Raw genomic sequence first — 11,674 nt, 5'->3', positions numbered from 1 at the left:
CTCCTGGGCGTGTCCTCCCACGGGCATCCCTCTGGGCGTGTCCGTGTCCCCAGCTCCTCTTCTTATACCAACCCCAGTCCTGTGGGACCAGGGCCACCCTGGTGACCCCATTTCACCTAAATCACCCCTATAAAGGCCCGTCTCCAAATCCAGCCCCGTTCTAAGGTCCCGGGGCTGAGACTCCTCCGTGTCAATCTGGGGAACACCGAGCGGCCCCTAACGCATGCTCTGCTGGCGTGTGCATTGCGGTGACACCGCGTAGCTCTTCAAACCCAGGCTGGGAGGAGGTGCCCCACCCTCAGGCACCCTCCCCTCACACCCCCCAACCCCCGCGGACGGACAGACCAACCCCAGCCCGCAGGAAACAAGACGCTCAGCGAGAATTAGCCACGAGCGCCCCCACCACCTGGGCCTCTGGCTCATTCTACCCAGAGTGGATTCCTCTTTGGGGCGTAAAGACAGACCTGACGTCCGGCAAGCAGCCTGGCGCCCCCCGCCCCGTGCCCACCCCTAGGTATCACCGGGCACGGAGCCAGCCCTTCTGGCCACCTCTGGCCTGTCCACCGCCAGCCCTGCCCTGCCCCTGCCCCTGTCCAGAGCCATCTCCACCCCTGGCGTCCCTATCCCCTTTTAACCTAGTGAATCCAGACCCACAGGATCCAAATCATCCTTCCTCCCCCCTCCACACAACCCCACCCCCCCAAACAGGACTTCGGGGGGTTCCAGCTCCCGCCACCACCCCCCTCTCTGCTCGCCACTCCTCAACCCTCGCGATAACCCCAAGCGTCCCCAAGCTGCCTCTGTGCACAGTTTAGGAGAACCCTGACCCCTTCCAATGTAGAATTTCACCAGTAGGTCCAAGCGGACTCGGTCCCTGCCAACCTCCCTTCCCAGCTGCATGGGACTCCCCGGCCTCCCGCACCCTCGTTCGGGGTCTCAGTCTTTTGTCCGTCTGCCTGGTATCGGCCGGAAAAAAAAAAAAAGAAACCCCAGCGGGGAAGTCCCCACAAGGATGGGGGCGGCCGGTAACAGCGCACAGAGAGGCCATAAAGAATGCCGGAGAGTGAACCCAGCTGCACCGTCACCCCAATAACCCTCTCGGCGAACTCGGTCTGCCTGCCGGCCCAGACGCAAAGATCTGTCCTCCCACCAGAACCTGTGGCCGCGACGTGCCGGACATTCCAGCGCGCCGCGGATTTAGGGCGCACTCCAGACACGGGGGCTTCCCATAAACCCTCCCCGGGTCCTGAGGGCGGCGGAGTGCCCCGCCCCGCACCGCCCCCCGCTTTCGGGGAAACAGCGATACTCGAATGCACAACTGAGTGGGAGAGGTAAACCCCTCACTCCTGCGGTGGGTGGAGCTCCTAGGGGCCCAGGACCTGAATTAGGGCCCCGGGCAGACCCCCGTGGGTGACGACGGTCCAACTGGGCCAGATGACAGCGAGCGCGCGCGCGCACACACACACACACACACACCCTCCCCTTGGTCACACAGGACAAATCTGGTGGCCAGGACCAGGGGAAAATGATTTTGCATCCTGGGTGCTTGGTTACTCCGGGAAACTTCTAATACCCTGCCTCAGATGGAGAGAAGGGGGCGGTGGGTCGTCCCCACGCGCAAGCCCAGCCTGGAGTGTTCAGCGCCTCCTTTGTCCCAGTCCCCCCCCCCCCGGGGTGACCCGTGGAACCGGCAGGACCCCGGAAAACCTGTTTTTCGAAGATTAGTTACGGGGAGGCCCCAGAGGAGATTAAGCAGATTAGGGAAGCAGGAGTCACACCCCCCCCCCTCAGATTTTACAGCTCCGGGGGCGGGACTAGGGCGCAGAGGGCTCCGGGCAAAGTCCGGGGCGGCTCGCTCCGGCTCCGGCTCCGCCACGGGACGGATGATGCAGAGGGGACGTGCCACAGCCGCCGCCAGGTGCGCGGGGCCCCGGGACGCAGCCCCCCCTGGGGGGCTGGGGCTGGGGGCGCGGGGTGGAGGGCGCGTCCATGGTGAGCGTGGGTTCTCGGGAAAAGCAGCTGTGTTTGTGCCTAAAAGTCATCAAGACACCACTAGAGGCCTGTTTTGACCCGGACCCGGCACAAAAAAAAAAAAAAACGTGGGGCGGCGACAAAGCCCCGCCCCACGGGATTAGGCGAAGAACAGGCAAAGTGGAGAAAGGGAAAGGCGGGGATCGGCCCTCCCCCACTCTCTAAGACACGCCCTGGCGGCCCCCTCCTGGCTGCCCCCTCCTAGCGCCGCCGCCGGAGCGCGGTTCAACCTCCGTTCCCCGCCCCCCGCCCCGCCCCGTAACATGGAGACGCACGCGGTCCCCCTACCCGCAGCCCACGAGACTCCCCAAGACACCCAACTGTCTGGCCACGCCTCGTCCCGCCCCGGGCCCGCCCCGGGCCCGCCCCTGTCCGGGTCCCTCCGGAGAGCTTGGCCGTCTCTCCCCCGAGTCTGCGAATGGCTGTCGCACCGCGGCGCCACCGTGGAGTTCGGGCAGCACCGGAGGATCCCAGGTGCTCGGGGCCTCAGGACACGCGGGAGCTTACGGCCCAGACCCGGGAATCACGAGCCCGGCCACACCGTCTCCAAGTCCCTCCGCGTTAGAAGGCAGGGAGAGCCCGGGACCCGCCCGGTGCGCGCCAGGTCCTATGACGCAGGGTCGCCGGCGCGCTCGGGGAGCGCGCGGTCACGCGCGTTTCAAAGCCGCGCGGTAACCATGCAGTCCGAACGGCCGTGCTGTATCTCCCGGTCTTGCGTGGGGTGCTTTTAATCTCCCATGTATCGTTTTAATATGCCAGTGTCCCTCCGCCACGACGCTCCCGGGCCGCCTGCATCATGGCGCACCCGGAACTCTGGGGACACCGGGGGCCTCTCCGCACGGACACAGGGAGGCGCCGGCCCTGGAGGCGTGCGCTCACCCTCCCAACCCGCCCTTTACTGAGGCGCAGTTACGCACGGTGGCGGGAAGGAGCGGTCTGGATTCAAACACAAACCTAAGTTTGGCACGGCGGGCCTCTTAAGAGTTCCCTGCGGTGCATGCCCTTCTGCAAGCGATGGCGACAAAAGGAAACCCACGGGACACGCAATCCCTCGTTAGAGCCTAAGTTAGTGGAAAAGCACTCGGCTGCCCAGCGAGCCGGTTTTTGAAAGGGTGACCTCTCCTTCCGAGGCGGAGACGTTCACGCCGGCCGTTTGCGTGTCTGTGCAGGGCCTGCTGGCCGGCGGCTCTGCTCACTGCGTGCCTGCTCCTGAGGCCTTGCGGGTGCAAAACCGCCAATGCCTTGAAACCCAACATTCTGCTGATCATGGCGGACGACCTCGGCATCGGGGACCTTGGTTGCTATGGGAACCGCACACTGAGGTACACCGCGCTGGTGGTCTTGGTGGGGTGGTGGGGGTGGGGGGTCAGTGGGTGCGCGTCTGGCCGATGACGCTTTTAAAATCCGCCTGCGGAGAGTGGGAAATTCCTGAGCGCATCAGATCCCGACGCTGAAAGAATTAATTTTTCCAAAGGGAAGTATACTACCCCTTTCCAACACTACGGGGCAGCGGTGGGTGGGTGCATGCTCCCTCTGGCTGCCTTAGCCACCGGCCGCGCAGGGGTGCATTACAACCACAAGAATTCGTCCACTGTCCTGGAGACCAGGCGTCTGAGGTCCAGGTGTCCCAGGGCCCCCTTCCTCCACAGACTACAGGGAGGGTCCCTCCCATCTCTTCCAGCTCCTGGGGCTCCAGGCGTCCCTGGGCTGGTGGCCGCGTCCCTCCCGTCTCTGCCTCCGTCTCCACGCGGCTTCTCCTCCGGGTCTGCGTCTCCTCCTCTGTCCCTTCTCAGGACGCTGTCACTGGACGCAGGGCCACCCTGAGCCAGGACCACCTCCTCTCAGACCCTCCCCTCAATCCCATCAGCAAAGACCCCGTTTCCGAGGAAGGGTCCCGTCCCAATGCTTTCCAACGGGGAGCCCCGCCCCTCCCCGACGGTGACGGTGACGCGGGGCTCTGGTTTGCTCAGGACGCCCCACATCGACCGGCTGGCCGAGGAAGGGGTGCGGCTCACCCAGCACCTGGCGGCCGCCCCGCTCTGCACGCCGAGCCGCGCCGCCTTCCTGACCGGGAGACACGCTTTCCGATCAGGTGGGTGGCCAGCGGGGGATGACCAGAGGAAGGCGCGTCTGTGTCCACTCACTTTATTTTCTGTTGTTAGACTGTATTTATTGATTTTCACAGAGAGGGGAAGGGAGGAAGACAGGGAGGTTTCTGTTGGTGGCTGAAACATTGACCAGTTGCCTGCCTTACGCACCCCTACCATCACTGGACCGCCCCCCACCCACCCAGCCATGTGCCCTGACTAGGAATCGAACCCGCAACCTTTTGCTTTAAGGGACGATGCCCACCCGACTGATTCATTGGTTTATTGATTGGTTTTCACAATCAGGCCGCGATGGCTGAGACCCCAGGAAAATGGCGAGGACATAATCTGCCATTTATCGTCTCGTACTTTACCTAACGGCTGTGTTTCATGCAGTCATGAGGAAGAGTCTGGATACGTGGAAATTGAAAAAAAAAAAGGCTGAAAGTTTCGTGGTGGCTGACCGGGATGTGTTCTGTATTTCAACATGGGCATCGAGCCCTGGTCGGGTGGCTCGGTTGGTTGGGGTGTCGTCCCATACCCCAAAAAATACATAGATGATGATGGATGGATGGATGGATGGATGGATAAAAAGATAAATGAGGGATGGATGGATAGATAGATGGTAGAAGGATAGATAGATAAAACAGCAGATGTTGGATGGGTGGATAGATTGATAAATACATGGATGGATGGATGGATAGATGATAGAAGGGTAGATAGATAAATTGGTAGATGTTGGATGGATGGGTGGATAGATTGATAAATACATGGATGGATGGAGAGATAAAAAGATAGATGATGCATGGATGGATAGATGATAGATAGATGATGGATGGATAGATGATAGATAGATAGATGGATGGATAGATAGATAGATGATGCATGGATGGATAGATGATAGATAGATAGATGGATGGATAGATAGATAGATGATGCATGGATGGATAGATGATAGATAGATGATGGATGGATAGATGGTAGAAGGATAGATAGATAAAACAGATGTTGGATGGGTGGGTGGATAGATTGATAAATACATGGATGGATGGATGGATGGATAAAAAGATGGATGAGGGATGGATGGATAGATAGATGATAGAAGGATAGATAAATCAGTAGATGATGGATGAATGGGTGGATTGATTAATACATGGATGGGTGGAGAGATAAAAAGGTAGATGATGGATGGATGGATGGATAAATAGGTGATTGATAGATAGATAGACAGATAGATAAACAGACTCATGTGGAGACTTGGAGCCTCCGCCTCAGCACTCCTGATTTTGGGGGCCGGGGGGTTCCCTTGGTAGGTCTGCCCCCATGCGCTCCAGGGTGCTTCCACGCACAAGAGGCTCTTCGTACCCCCTCCCCCAGCCGTGACCACCAAACCCAGTTCCAGACCCTGCGGAGTGTCCCCTGGCGGGGCGCGCACCCCCACCCCCCGTGGAGAGCGCCCCCAGCTGCCGACAGGCACCGAGTGGCCCCCTCTGCTCCGCCCCACAGGCATGGACGCCAGCGATGGGTACCGGGCCCTCCAGTGGAACGGGGGCTCGGGCGGGCTCCCCCAGAACGAAACCACGTTTGCGAGGATCCTGCAGCAGGAGGGGTACGCCACGGGCCTCATAGGTACGCGTGGTGGCCTTGAAGAGCGCCCCATTACCAGGACCCCCGCCCTTGCGAGGGGAAAGGGTCCCGGGTCGGAACCAGAAGGTCACGGGTCAGAACCACAAGCTGGCGCCCGATCTGTCCAAGTTCTCCTGGGTTGTTTCTAGGGCTGGGCTTTCTCACGGGCAAGGAGTTTTTACTTCAGAATCTTGGTGGATGGGCTTGTGCTTCCCCCCGGACTTACCAATCTCCTTGTCTCCTGGCATTCCCTTTCCAATCCTTATCCTTCTCTTTCTCTTTCAGATTTCTTTTTTTTTAAGACTTTATTTATTGATTTTCAGAGAGGGAAGGGAGGGAGAAAGAGAGAGAGAGAAAAATCCACGTGCGGTTGCTGGGGGCCATGGCCTGCAACCCAGGCATGTGCCCTGACTGGGAATCGAACCTGTGACGCTTTGGTTCGCAGCCCGCGCTCCACCCACGGAGCTACGCCAGCCGGGGCTCTTTCAGATTTCTCATCACACTCCTGTCCAGTTTCAGACGTGGCTGCTACGTACCTCAGTTGCCATGGGAACGTCCAAATGGACCTGACCCAGGGTGGGCAGGGGGGTGCTCTGTTTCTGACACGGGACGGTACATGTAGGTCTTTTCTGCTGAACTTGTTTTTTTTTTTTTGCTTCTCTCCTCAGGCAAATGGCACCAGGGTGTCAACTGTGCCACCCGCGGGGACCACTGCCACCACCCCCTCCGCCACGGCTTCGACGACTTCTACGGCATGCCCTTCACGCTGGTCAATGACTGCCAGCCCGGCCGGCCGCCCGAGGTGGACGCGGCCCTGAGGGCGCGCCTGGGGCAGTACACCCAGTGGGCGGCCTGGGGCGTCCTGACGGCGGCCGCGGGCAGGGCCTGCGGGCTGCTGTCCGTGCCCCGGAGAGCCGTCCTGGGGGCGGCCGGCCTGCTCCTGCTCTTCTTCGCCTCCTGGTTCGCCAGCTTCGGCTTCGTGCGGCGGTGGAACTGCGTGCTCATGAGGAACCACGAGGTGACGGAGCAGCCCATGCGTCTGGAAACGGCCACCGGTCTGCTGCTGGAGGAAGCCGTGTCCTACGTGGAGAGGTGATGGGACTCCCCCCCCCCCCGGGGGGGGTTTTCGGTTTCCAGTTAGAGTTGAAACGAGAGTTTCAGGGGTGCGGCACCGGTGGTTAGATTTTTTTTAAAGATTTTATTTATTTATTTTTAGGGAGGGAGCAGGGGAGAGAGAGAGAGAGAAACATCCATGTGCGGTTGCTGGGGGCCGTGGCCTGCAACCCAGGCATGTGCCCTGGCTGGGAATCGAACCTGTGACGCTTTGGTTCGCAGCCCGCGCTCCGTCCACGGAGCTACGCCAGCCAGGTGTTTAATTCTTTTCTTTTATTAGATTCCGCATGTAAGTGCCATCATAGGGTATTTGTGTCTCTCTGTCGGCCTGCTTTCGTGGAGCCTCATGCCCTGTAGGTCTCCCCATGCTGTCTCTAAAGGTTAAGAAGCCGTCCTTTTTCATGGCTGTGTAGTATTCCATTGTGCGTATGAAGCATGTCTTTCTTATTCAGTCATCTGTCGATGGACAACTGCATTGTTTCCAGGTCCCGGTGATTGATTGTCAGAGACGCTGCAGTAATGATAAGGGTGCATACATCTTTCAGAATTAGTGTTTCGGGTTTCTTCAGATGAACACCCCAAGGTAGAACTGGCAGGCTCTGAGGCAGTTCCGTGCATCATGTTTGGAGGACATTGCAGACTGCCTTCCCACCCTCGGTGCACGAGGGTCCCCCTTTCTCCACAGCCTCGCCAGCCCTCGTTGCTTGTGGGTTGGTGGAGGACGGCCATGCTGACCGGTATGACGTGGTATCTCACAGTGGTTTTCCATGAGAATATTTCCACGTATCCGCCACCCATCCCAACCCACCACGTTGCAACGACGAGAGGACTTCTCAGAGCATCCGCATCTCTTTACATCCTCTTTGGGGTTTCGTAAGCCCGCCGTGGGTGCAGGCGGGGCTTGAGGAACCCCACCTTTCCCTCAGACCGCTCCCCCCAAACTCCAGTCTCTGCCACGACCTCCCAGGTCCCCTTGGCGTGTAGACACAGAGGCCGTTGTCCTTGAAGGGCGTCTTTCCCTCCCTTCCAGGAACAAGCACAGGCCCTTCCTCCTGTTTGTGTCCCTGCTGCACGTGCACATCCCCCTGGTCTCCACCGGAGCGTTTGCCGGGAGGAGTCGGCACGGCCCGTACGGCGACAACGTGGAAGAGATGGACTGGCTCGTGGGTAAGTCTGGGGACGTGGCGTGACGCGCTGTGGGCCGTGCCAGGAGAGGAGGCTGACCGCTCGGCGGCTCCGCAGTGAATCGGGCTGCGGTACCGTCAGCGGCGAGGAAGAGAAGCGAAAAGGTTCTCCCCCATCATCACTCACGCGCTGCTTTGGTGTCTGGGGGTTTCTGGGTCTCCTTGGGAGCAGAGGGCCCCCTTCCACAGAGCCCACGACGTCACGCCAGCAAGAGAGACCTTGGGATGTGAAGGATCAGGACATCTTTCGGGATCAGGGGACAAAATCGGTTTCCTTCCGTGGCCTCAAGGGGCCAACGGCATTGCAAACTCTTAACATGTTGTAGGCATTGAAATCATCGCCACACATGACACTGTCTAACCTCAGAATGAAAGGCTTTCCAAGTGGGGCCCCCACCGGAGCCCCACAGGGTCCTAATGAGCAGACAAAGGGGTGGCAGTTATGTAGGAGAAAGGGGAGGGGACAGGGACACCCCCAGCAGGGGGGCGTGGCTGTGGGTGCAGAGGACACGGCATCATGACGCTGATTCTCCAACAGCGTGTTTCGTGCTCGGTCCTGGGTTCCTCCGTCCAGGCGTCACCCTGTCTGCTTCCCTGTCCCCTTTGCAGGCGGCTCTGTGGGACACAGGGTGGCTTTCGGCCCCGAGCAGAGGTCACTGTGTCCTGTTTTAACGCCCACAGGGTGGAGGCATCCGACTATGGGGCAGCCCCTCGGGGCCGGTGGCCCCGGCGGCCCCATTTCCAAGGGGCTCCGTTTGTGTTAGTGTTCCCACCGCCTGTGGGCCAAGCGAAGAGGCGAATGACCTCAGCCCGGGGCAGTGGCCGGATGCAGGATGCTGTATCAGCCTGCGTTGTCCGTGCTGCGCACCTCCTGGAACACGGTTACAGTATCGTCTGGACTCCCCGCGACGTGGAAGCCCGTGAGAGTGTCCGTGGAGGAGGAGGGCATCGTGGGGTCGGTGGACAGCTCCGCCCTAACCCCCCGTGCCGGCACCCACGGATGCTCAGAGCCCTGGCTGCGTCCTGAGTGGACGGGAACCTCCGAGGTCACCGTGTCTCAGCCCACTCCCGCCTTGTCCGTGCACAGCCACGCCGGTGGCCTCCTGTGGGCTCCACGCATTTATTCTGTTTTCCGAATTGTCACTCTCCGTGCCAGCAAGATCTCGGCCTCACTGCATCCCGACAAGGAGCTGCGTCTCCCACGCACTGTCCTGTCTCTCCCTGTGACATCCCGGGGACCGTGGTCCCTCGGGGGTCTTTCTAGCCAGCGGTGACTTCTACCGAGAGGGGGAGGATCATGTGTTCCGTTGACCGATGCCCTTTTAGTTCCCTTCCCCCCAAAACGCCCCCCCTTTTTTTTTGTTTCGTCAAGGCCAACTCCTCCACGCGCTGGAAGAACGCGGCTTGAAAAACAAGACGTTCACGTACTTTACCTCGGATCACGGCGGGCACCTGGAGGCGAGGGACGAGGCCCTCGGGCAGCTGGGAGGGTGGAACGGCATCTACAGAGGTGAGACCAGGTTGCGGGGGGCGGGGGTGTGAGGGTTCGAGCACGGGGGCAGGCGGGCCGCCGGGGGTCACCGTGGAGACCCCCGTAGGGAAGCATGCACCGATCGGGGTCCCGTGTAAAATTCTCCCACCGCCCCATGCTCGCTGGACTTCCCGCACCTGGATTTAGTTCCCCAAAACTGGGAGCACCTGGTGAATCGCTGTGGGCATGTACAAAGATGTGGCTGTCATGGGGGGCTTCCTCGTTATTTGGGGCTCCCCGAGAGGGAGACGGGGCCCCCACCCTTGATCAGAGAGTCCCCCCCCCCCTCCCCGCAGGGGTTGGTCTTTGAAACGAAGGACTGGGACAGGGCGGGTACGAGAGCAGGGTGGTGGGCGTGCTGAGGCGTTCAGAGGGGAGGAGAACGTGGGGTCCCAGGTCCGACGCCCGTCCCATCCAGGAAGAAAAAAGGGGGGGTAAATAAGAGGAAGACCCACTGGCGTTGCGTTTGTATGGCATCCCACTACCGGTGCTGAAGGGATGCGTCCCATGCCCCGTTCGCTGAGGGGGTCACCAAGGCCCCCCACGTTTCGGGGGGAAGAGGTGTGGACCCCAGCTGCCGGGGAAGCGGTGTCCCGAGGTTCTGGAGCAGCCGCTGCGGCCAGTGTTGGGCAACAGAATTGTTCCCCCCCACGGGCAGCTAGGTACTACGGGGGTGCAGACAGACACACAGACACGTGCGTGCAGGGGTGTGTCCACACGGGACCGTCTCCCCGGGGCGGGGGGGTCCTCTCACGGTGTGTCCTCTCTCTGCTCACAGGCGGCAAAGGCATGGCGGGCTGGGAAGGCGGGATCCGGGTGCCTGGCATTTTCCGCTGGCCCGGGGTGCTGCCCGCCGGCCGGGTGGTCTCCGAGCCCACCAGCCTCATGGATGTCTTCCCCACCGTGGTCCAGCTGGGGGGCGGCGAGGTGCCCCGGGACAGGTGCGTGAGGTGACACCCTGCTCCCTCCTCCCGGAGACCGTGTCCACATTTGGGGGGGGAGGGACACCCAACCATGTGAGAACGCTACGGGAGCTCTCGTGTCCTCTGGCGTAGGGGACAGCTTCACGGAAAATAGCCAAACTCCGTCAAGCTTAGGGTTAGCATGAGATACCGGGTCAAGCCACCTGATCCGCAGTTTCGGTACAACTTTAGACCCCCGCTTAAGCAGGGGGAGATGAATGACCTTGTTAGAACGTGAGCCCCCGAGACGTGGCCCTGGCATTCCCTGCAACGCCGTTTTGCCCACCTGTTGGTGACGCTATGATCACATGACGTAACCCTGAGTTCTCGCCTCCACATGAGCACTTTGGCCAAGAGTCACTCTCATTCAAGAGGGAAAAGCAGGCGTCACTATCGGTCTTCTCCCCCGGCTGGCGTAGCTCAGTGGATGGAGCACGGGCCAAGAACCAAAGCGTCGCAGGTTCGATTCCCAGTCAGGGCACATGCCTGGGTTGCAGGCCACGGCCCCCAGCAACCGCACATGGATGTTTCTCTCTCTCTCTCTTTCTCCCTCCCGTCCCTCTCTAAAAATAAATAAACAACATCTTTAAAACAAAAGTCTGTCTTCTGAATCCTCACCCAAGAAGAGGCTTAGAGAGGGAGGGAGAGAGACAGAGAAAGAGGGGGAGACATTGATCAGTCGCTGCCTCCTGTGTGTGCCCAGACTGGGGATCGAACCAACAACTTAGGCATGTGCCCCAAACGGGAATCGAACCCACAACCTTTTGGGGGGCAGAGGACCACAATCCAACCCACTGACACCTGGCGCAGGCTGGAAGTCAACAGTTTGATCACAGTTTTATGTGATTCTAGTGAAAGGGTCAAAGAAATACTCTTGTGGCTAATGTGAGGTTCCCTTTCCCCAAGTTCCCATCCCCCCAAAAAGCATTTTTTAGTGTGTTTATTAGTGGAGAGAAAGAAGCAATGCCGTAGATGGGTGGCTGGAGTGTGTGTGTGTGTGTACAATAAGACTTCTCTAAAGAAACCCAGTCATGCCGTCATAGAAGCGAACAGGCTGAAATCGTGTATCAGGTCACCGGGCTGGAAACTCAGGCGGGACTTCTATGTTGGCGGGGAGGCCGAATGCCACCTTTTCCCAGA

The 11,674-nt window shown here is 59.9% G+C and overlaps 1 protein-coding gene across 2 annotated transcripts; it reads left to right on the top strand.

Moving 5' to 3' along the window:
* The first annotated feature begins 1,726 nt into the window (after window positions 1-1,726).
* On the top strand, window positions 1,727-10,565 carry LOC114489863 (arylsulfatase D-like). Of its 2 annotated transcripts, none has more exons than XM_036017220.1 (8): window positions 1,727-1,918; window positions 3,201-3,353; window positions 4,002-4,123; window positions 5,625-5,747; window positions 6,413-6,836; window positions 7,888-8,027; window positions 9,417-9,551; window positions 10,351-10,565. In XM_036017220.1, the coding sequence occupies exons 1-8, from the start codon at window positions 1,884-1,886 to the stop codon at window positions 10,524-10,526; spliced, it is 1,308 nt and encodes a 435-aa protein (XP_035873113.1). In that variant the 5' UTR covers window positions 1,727-1,883; the 3' UTR covers window positions 10,527-10,565. The 2 variants fall into 2 exon arrangements, with proteins under 2 accessions (XP_035873113.1, XP_035873112.1); XM_036017219.1 differs by having other exon boundaries at window positions 1,728-1,918; window positions 7,888-8,024; window positions 9,414-9,551.
* Window positions 10,566-11,674: the final 1,109 nt, after the last annotated feature.

The sequence above is a fragment of the Phyllostomus discolor genome, chromosome Y, assembly GCF_004126475.2.
Source record: "Phyllostomus discolor isolate MPI-MPIP mPhyDis1 chromosome Y, mPhyDis1.pri.v3, whole genome shotgun sequence".
NCBI classification, from domain to species: domain Eukaryota; kingdom Metazoa; phylum Chordata; class Mammalia; order Chiroptera; family Phyllostomidae; genus Phyllostomus; species Phyllostomus discolor.
This window is presented reverse-complemented; position numbering and strand designations above follow the sequence as displayed.

Coding starts and splice junctions, on each gene's coding strand:
- LOC114489863 (XM_036017220.1), top strand. CDS start 1,884: ATGATGCAGAGGGGACGTGCCACAGCCGCCGCCAG. Junction 3,354..4,001: donor TATGGGAACCGCACACTGAG/GTACACCGCGCT, acceptor TGGTTTGCTCAG/GACGCCCCACATCGACCGGC. Junction 9,552..10,350: donor GTGGAACGGCATCTACAGAG/GTGAGACCAGGT, acceptor CTCTGCTCACAG/GCGGCAAAGGCATGGCGGGC.